The 8,828-nt window shown below is 32.2% G+C and overlaps 1 protein-coding gene across 1 annotated transcript; it reads right to left on the bottom strand.

Annotated features, from left to right (window-relative positions):
• Nucleotides 1-716: 716 nt before the first annotated feature.
• On the bottom strand, nt 717-7,216 carry LOC143058172 (uncharacterized). The gene is made up of 6 exons (XM_076231635.1): nt 6,426-7,216; nt 5,526-5,611; nt 4,622-4,723; nt 3,644-3,718; nt 1,528-2,206; nt 717-946 (listed from the first exon to the last, which is right to left on the bottom strand). The coding sequence occupies exons 1-6, from the start codon at nt 6,778-6,780 to the stop codon at nt 717-719; spliced, it is 1,527 nt and encodes a 508-aa protein (XP_076087750.1). The 5' UTR covers nt 6,781-7,216.
• Between the last annotated feature and the right edge of the window lie 1,612 nt (nt 7,217-8,828).

Here is an 8,828-nt window from a genome sequence, read left to right as displayed (position 1 = left end):
CTCCACAACGGCTGCACGCTTACATTGTGAAGAACTATGCAATAACCATCATCAGTACAACATATATATATTCGCATAATCATTCGGCATTTTAGTAAATTATTCAAATGTAGTTGGCAGGGGTACAACAATATCATATATGTAAATATACTCATATGTAAATATACTCATTTAGCATGTGTTGCATTATGCTAATACTGAATTACATACACTCCACAATGGCTACACGCTTACATTGTGAAGAACTATGTAAAAACTATGCGAATGTATTCACATCAACCATCGACATTAAATACATAATGCTTTGAAAAAAATCACTTCTCACGCTGAATATGTTTTGTCTTGGCGGGGACATATATAAGGTATATAAAGTAACATATGAACTACACTTGTTCCAATTTCATTGGCCTAATACTAGTGGTTTGCAAATACATTTAAACTGGATCTCATCACAAACTATGCCATCAATGCTGGAAATAGCATACATATGAGTCGCTTTTTTATTATTTCTAGGCAAGACAAAAATCAATGGATTATTTAATCTAAATGAAGTTTATGTAATGGATGGATGCAAATCTTCATTAAAAAATTTATAATATTCTGGCACCCCAATGATTTCGAAACTGAAGAAATTCAAAAACCTGAAAACTAATGGCAATTTCTAATTTATCACATAAAATGGACTTTTTTATCCTTTAAAAGTGTCAAAATTTAGTCTAACAAACCTTATAGTCAGTCCTTAAATACTGCTTTGATTGTAAGAACAGTGCCTGGAAACTTTTGTGGTCATCTGGTGATATAGCGTCGTAGGTCAGCAATTTGTCTAAGACATCTTGAAAGGTAATGAAGGCACGTCCTCCTTCTGCTACAAAATAGTCCAGTCCTTCAAGGCTTTTTCTGACTTTAGCACCACACTGGGCAAGTATTTTAAACATGGTACTGTCACCTATTTAATAAAAGTAACATTTAGTTTAGATTGATTGATTATTTTTTAAATATCCAAGTAGCACAATTAGATTTGATCCATTTTATAATTCATTCATACCTTTTTTTCTAATCTTCAATATTATTAGTCAATATGTATTATACAAGGATAACCAGTCCTTCACCTTTCATCTGATACTTTTTAAATATATTCTACACATAAATTTAAAATCATGTTAATTTTAAATTTACACCTATGCAAAGAAACTAATTGGTTTTAAATATGTATTTCTTTAAGTATGTGTTTTTTCAACCTGTGCTAATTCAGGTGGTGTTGCATAAAACTTGACAAAGTCTATCAAAAAATTATTTTTGCATAGATTTCCAGCCAAGAAAGTGCTATTAGCCATCTTAAACCTGCACCTTGTTGAAGGTGTCATTGTGACTTTGAGATGAAGAACAAATATTAAAATGCACTGTTCGTATGCTTTTTGTTTTTGTGTGTGTTTTTTTTTTTAGATTTTGTGTCATGATTAGACACCCCATATGATATCCTTTAATTTGTGTATTTTTCTATACATATATATCTTTATTTGGCCTTACCTAAAAGTGAAATTTCATTTTCCTGACTGTATGCTTTGTACTGCTGTATTATGTCTGCTGAACCCATGCAACGTACAACGTTAGGTAAATTGTGGACTGTTCCATCTGAAAACTTCAGTTTTTTTTCCCCAAAAGGTAGATCACGGACAACATGACTGGATGTAATGAAATCTAAGAATGCGTCTAATCTTTCAGGATCTAATTTTTGTCGATGCAATTTTTTCTCAGGAATTGGAAGTGCTGGCCCAATTTTCTTTGAATGACTGAGAGCAGCATAGTAGCGATGAGATGTGACTTCTGGTAGTAGAGACAGTAAGTCCTTGAAGGACATTCTTGAGGCAAGAACTGAAAGAACTTGTCTACCTTGTTGCCAGGATTCTGCTTTTCTGTATGAAGTGACAATATCTTTGTACTCTGTATGACTAGTTCTGTTTTCTTCATTTAACTGCTTGGGACATTTTATGTCATCAATTACTTCATCAACATCATTTGGAAATAAAATTCCTATTATCAATTTCATAATCTCATCAAATCTTTCTTTGTAGGTGTTTCTTGTTTTAAATGTGTAGGACTGCCATGTTTTTCTTTCTTTTTCTGAGAATTCCTGCAATCTGACTGATGACAGGAAATCATTCAAAGATGTCAAGTAGCTGCAACGTTCATAACTTCTGACTGATTGCTGCAAAGAAGTATAAAACTGATTACAATTAAATAAAGGAGGAATGGGCCCAAGGGTCATAGATGATTCCCCTGCTTGCATGTAACATTTTAAAGGGACACAACTTGGTAAATAGTTGTCTTATTCACAACTTTACAACATTTCCTTTTTTTCATACATAAACTGTTGTCAATGGAAACTCAATGAGAAATATACAAATCTATTTCAGATAATTGTAGTGGCAATAATATATTTTATCTTGCCTCCTATAGATTTATGGGGATATGATTGGTTAATGAATTACACATGGTGACTATATATATTTGATATAGATTGTCCTTAAAAATACATGGTTTAGTTACCGCATAGGGTTAGCAACCATATGATATAGGTTTAGTAAGTAGTTACTTCCCTTTTAAATCAAAAATGAAATCAGAATGGTTTAAACAGACAAATACATTTGTAAACTGATAATGAACGATTGAAATATATTCATAAAACAAATTTTAATTCCTAATAACTGTACAAATTGAGGTGCGATCCCAAAAACTTGTGATAAAAACGTTATAATTCTAAAGTACCAGGAAGAAGTCCTTCGTCTCTCATTAAAGAACTTTACAATGATATTTATTGTTTTCTAAATTTGCTGTTGTCCTAAAAATGCATGAAATATTTGCCACAGGACGTAATGTCACTTGTTCAGTGATGTTTGAAATTGTTAATATCTGTGTCATTTTGGTCTCTTGTGGACAGCTGTCTCATTGGCAATCATACCACATCTTCTTTTTTATATTATGATTTCAAGAGCTTTCAAAAAATCAGAAATGTTGAAAAAAAAATTGAAACACCTCTGCAGGAAGCTAGTCCTGCATTATCCTCATACATGTTAAATATTATTATATGGTAAAGTATCACAGCAGTGTATTAGTACATGTACAAAATAATTTTCTTAGTAAAAGATTATTATAACTGTACTACAGTTTTTATTTTCACTCTAAATATGCATCAAATACTTGCCCCTAGACATTATGCAGGCAGCGGGAAAGAATTATGTTTATGTTCATAATCAATCTTGCATAAACAAAAACAACTGAACATTCTAATGCAACAACGTTTGTAACGTTCATTTTGATTGGATAACATCATTTATTTACATGGCATCAATTGACAATTGATGCTATGGGACGTTCGCTCAAGCGCAGATGGCATATGACAAATTTTGAATACATGTTTTAACGTTGATTTCTGACAGTTTCCTTAGAATGGAGATACCAATTCTTTTAATTCTGTTTCCTTTTAATTTCTGGTAATTGTGCCTAAAATATAGGATTCATTTCTTTTGAATGCGGCTTTAATTTCTGTTTTTGAATTGTCACATTGATCATGTTAAAGTGTTAATGATATAAACTTTTATCAATGTAATGTGATAGAATACTTTTTTTTGGAGATTTTACTTACTTGTGACTGGGATAAATAATTTTGACTTCCTGACTCTTCTGATGTAACTGTATATTCGGATGCTGAAATTTCAATCTGAAAAAATAATGATGTATTTTGTTATTACATTTTTTGAAATCCTGAATGTGCTAAATGCATTAACACATTTTTAGTTTTCAAACATAATTAATTACTATAGAAACAAAAAAAATTTTTTTCTCAAATATTATGGTCTGTATACAGTATCTATTTTTGCACTAAACTATATTCTAACCTTGTTTTAAGTAAAACAGTTTTTACCACCGACAAATATTAATTTTGTTTTGGTACGTAAGACACAGACACAGACACATGTACTAGTATATAATACATAAACCTGTTTATAAAATCTTTACATTTAAACATCAAACATCGAACATCAACAAAAAAAGTGACGTCAGAAAAACAAATGCAAATATATACTTTAGTTAAAATTAAATGTATTTCATAGCAAAATGAACAATTTCTATGTGCTTTTATTTTGCACTTTTATCAAATGAGAAGGTAATTTTAATTTAAATTTTGTAATTCAAAATCATCGCAAAAAGGGACAGATTTATAAAGGAGGGGATGCTTGTTTTCCTCGTGCATTGTTTTACAATTGTCTTTTGGGGGCCTTTTGTAGCTGACTGTGATTTATGGGTTTTTCTTATTGTTGAAGACATAAGAATGGCATTAGCTATTTACTTCAATGCCTTTGGTCTCTGGTGGAGATTTGACTTGTTGGCTATTAGTATTATACCACATCTTCTTGTTTTTGTATGAATTGTGACCAAAAAATTATAAATATGTTGTTCTTGTGTTGAAATAATGCAAATGATGACTAAAATATCCTTTACCTTGTTATAATTGTCTAATATTTTAGGGTCACAACCCCCCCCCCCCCCCCACCTAACCACCCCCAAATAAAAACTTTAAAAAAAAATTATATCAAAAATGACACTAGCTGCACATGCTTACAAGATGATGGCAAATATTTTCTTTTTCTGTTAACACATCCAACTGGTCAGTCTCCATGAGATATGTTTCATCATCTGTATTTAATTTTGTGCATTGCTGAATCTGTTAAATACAAATATAAAGTCTATTGATAAGAAATGTATCGGTTATTCAATACTTTTTGGTACATTCTGTCAACATTTATTTTCTTTCTTGGACTGCTTTAAATTTAGATTTTATTAGCCAGGGGCCCTTGCCCTTTATAGCCTTTCCATTCCAAAAGAATTGTTTTCATTGCAAACCTATACAGTAACCTGCATTTGTTCATATCTGTGTTCTTTGGTGGGTAGCTGTCTCATTGCCCATCATTCAACATCTCTATGTAGAATGTATATATACACCTTATCGCTATTTGTCCACCATTACTGGATATCACACAGGTTCCCGTAAAATTATGAGGTCATAAAACAAAATAGCTGACGCCACAATGAAAAAGTGATTGTTGTATGCGTCAAAAGTTCAAGCGGCAGGGTCAGCCGGAAAACATACAAACATACAGTCAATTAGGCATAAATATATATGCTAACCACCTATTTCTAAACACGTTATGGTGCAATGTGTCTGTGGTACACAAAATTATTCATCTAGTGATACTGGTGTCAGACAGGTTTACCATGTTTACAAAGTAAAAAAGTCGGACTCTTTTTTTTTATCATTTTTTGTTCCAGTTAATTAGGTAAAGAGTTTATTGACCCTATATGGAATTTGTATAAAGTGTATAATTAGTTAAGCAGTTAGGGTTGGTTATGCATTGGATTTTTTTTTATTCATATTTATGTTTAAAGAGCTTGCTGTACATGAAATTTTAGATAAATTCACAGACACATGTATTCTGATTGTTAAAACAATATTTTGTTTGCCTTACCTGGTCATCTTCACACTTTCCATGATCAAGACTTTCAGCTTCTGTGGACTGCTTGGAAATTTTAATCAGGCAGCTAGTGCATGCAGCTGAAAAAAGAAGCATTGACTTGACATAGGCTGTATTGATCATTTTGAAATGTGCATCTTAAGATATTTTTTGAAAGGGCATATGCCATGTGTTGTTTAAATATATTGGATTTTTTCTCATATGTGGGTTCAATCATTCCTGAAAACTTACATAATACATGTACATGCATATGGTTAATTAATAGAAACTTTACAGCAATGGTTATGTTTATATTGAGATTGAAGAGATCAACACATAGTTTTTACAGACATCTTACATGTAACAGAAAAGATCAACATGTTCATGTCTATAATGACCTATTGACATGTAAATTGCACCCCACTGATATGTAGTTTTATATAAACAGAAATCAGTACCTCAAAAGTAGGATTCCTCCCCTTATTAGGAAGCTTCCATTTGATTTTTAAAGGGATAAAGGATAAAAAAATTTAAAAAAAGGCAGGACAAGAGCATCAGAAGTTTTGAGGTATAAAAAAGATGAGCAACTTTGTCGACAAAATGGCAGGATGACAAATAATGTTGAAAAAAAAGTCAGAATAAAATCAATGAAAGAATAAAACAATACCCAATATCTACTGTAGTCAGAGTCAAAAAATAAAACGGCAAGAAAGAGATAATCTCAGATTACAACTAAAAAAATTACAGGACCCCCCCCCCCCCCCTAAAAATTCAAATGGTAGCTAAAAAGGGTCTCTTTTGTATTTCTAGAGTGTTATTTAAAAAAGAATTGAACAAATGTAAACTATACCAGGCAATTGGAAAGAAAAAAAATAAACAGTCATAATAAATATATTAATTTAGTTTTTAACTTACGTGTTCCAATAGGAAGTGTGAGGCCATAACACTTCTGAATCTTTTCTACATCAGTGATGGTGATATTGCGGCTAGGCTTTGGCTTTTTTACTGCAACAACAGAGTGTGATGCTACTGGAGGATGTGCACTAATCAAAGTAGGAAGCTGACATACTTTTCTCCTTCTCAAATCAGAGTTTCTTTTCAATAATTGGTTGAAATGGGTTGAGCATATATAAAAATCAGTAAAATTCTTTGGCAAAAGACCAGATTCAGTTAAAATTATATTTTTGTCATTACAATCACATGTGTTGATATCAGTAACATCATCAGAACACTCATCTGTAGTGCAGTTTGTGTTAAAATTGCAAACCATTTCGTGTGTCTGCTGCTTGAGCTACTTTCATTTTTAACATAAACAACAAAAGAGTTGTACTAAGGGAAATAACTCTAGTAGAATTTTGCACTCCTGACAGCAAATTTCTATATGACCAAGGTGAATTATTTTTCTTATTTGAAATAACACATATCTGATTTTTGGTATATAAAAACTATTAGGAGAGAACTTTATATTCTGTTAATTTCAAGGGATTTCATCGGTGCGTTTTGAAGAAATACTTAGTTGGATTTTAAAGGTTTCTACTGTAAATTTCTGAAAATGAATTGTATGGTTACCATGGCAATGAACATAACAATATTTTTTTATTATGACAAAGATGTTTTTACATCACTAAGCATTCATTTAAAAAAGTTTTATGAAAATCTGTGACCACTGGTTTCCATCATATTTTGATGCTTACAGAGAATGGCTCTTAAGAACTTAACATGTCCTCATGTTTATTTCTTAAACGTTTAAACCTTTTGCATAATTTTAGATCCATGTTTATAGAGGAGGTACTTATTTCTAGTTGATGAGATTTTGGGTGATTTTTAACGTTGGTATGGGGATCTTAAATACTACTTTCAGTACTGACACTGAATTTTAACGTGAGGATGGTGATTCCTAGGTACTGCTTTCAGAAATGAAATTGTATTTTAACGTTGGGGGGGGGGGGGTCCTAGGTACTACTGTCAATACTGACATTGTATTTCAACGTGGCTGTGGTGGTCCCTAGTTACTACTTTCAGTGCTGACACTGTAATTTTAACGTGGGGATTGTAGTTCCTTTGTACTACTTTCAGTACTGACATTGTATTTTAACGTTGGGGAAGGGGGGGGGGGGGTCCTATGTATTACTTTGAGTACTGACACTAAAGAACAGAATTGTCTTACAATCAAGAAATAGTTCTTTAAATTTGTCATTCCACAGCCTGAACCCTCCACCTTCCTCAATTTCTGTTGCAGCTTTCTTTTAAACTTACCTATCAACTGTACATTGTAAGACAGTCTCATTATATCTGTAAGTTTGATGGACCATGAGCTCATGTTATGGGTTTTTTTCATTTTGTTGAAAAAGCATGTTGTCCATTCTCAGGTTTATATATTCTTGTATATTGATATATTTCATATTCATTTCCTATATGTGTTTGTGTGTTCACTTGTAAATTTGTTTCTAAAAAATAAATAGTGTATGTATCTTTCTTTCCTCTTATTCCTTATAAGCTAACCTGATCACAGGCCATGTGAGCTATTGCTTTCACTTGGCGTCCGTCATAAACTTTTTACATTTTCCACTTCTCCACTGAAACCACTTGGGCCAAACTTGGCACATATTGTCTATGGATGGTCCTATACAAAACTCCCTCATTTCGTGGTGATTGGTCAACAAACATGACTGCCAGAGGCAATTCTTGTTTCTGATTCGTAGAAATTTAAAAGAAATCTTCTCCTCTGTAACAACAATGGCACAGTTATGATGTACGAGAGGTTTTTTACAAAAATTTTCATTACGTGCTGATATGGTACCACTTATGACCGCCACAGACATTCCTAGTGGCTGTTGGTAAACATTTAAAAAAATCTTCTTCTCTGAAACTACAAGGCTAAATGATTTGTTACTTTGTAGGAATTTGGCCAGGGAGGTCATTTACAAAGTATCCTCAACTCATGCTGATTAGGCAACAAACATGGCCGCCACAGGCAATTCTTATTTCTGACTTTGTACGAATGATGTATTGGAAGTCATTTATACAGTTACCTAATTTGAAGCTGATTGGATTTGTTACTTTATACGAATGATTAGTTAGAGGTCCTTTACAAAATTAATTCATTTCATGCTGATCACACAACAAAACAACAAACTCTTGTTTCTGATTTATCGAAAATAAAAATAAAACTTCTCTGAAATAACAAGACCAAATGATTTGTAATTTGTATGAACAATGTATTGGAGGTCATTTATAAAGTTACTTAATTTGATGCTGATTGGGCAACTATTATAGGTTACTAGACGAGCGACACAGGCTCGCATGATCCTCTAACTT

The sequence above is a fragment of the Mytilus galloprovincialis genome, chromosome 14 (assembly GCF_965363235.1).
Source record: "Mytilus galloprovincialis chromosome 14, xbMytGall1.hap1.1, whole genome shotgun sequence".
Lineage (NCBI taxonomy): Eukaryota > Metazoa > Mollusca > Bivalvia > Mytilida > Mytilidae > Mytilus > Mytilus galloprovincialis.
The sequence above is the reverse complement of the archived record's forward strand: the minus strand, read 5'-3'. Positions and strand labels throughout refer to the sequence as shown.

Coding starts and splice junctions, on each gene's coding strand:
- LOC143058172 (XM_076231635.1), bottom strand. CDS start 6,780: ATGGTTTGCAATTTTAACACAAACTGCACTACAGATGAGTGTTCTGAT. Junction 4,724..5,525: donor GAAAGTGTGAAGATGACCAG/GTAAGGCAAACA, acceptor TGTATTTAACAG/ATTCAGCAATGCACAAAATT. Junction 947..1,527: donor AAATGAAATTTCACTTTTAG/GTAAGGCCAAAT, acceptor TTTATTAAATAG/GTGACAGTACCATGTTTAAA.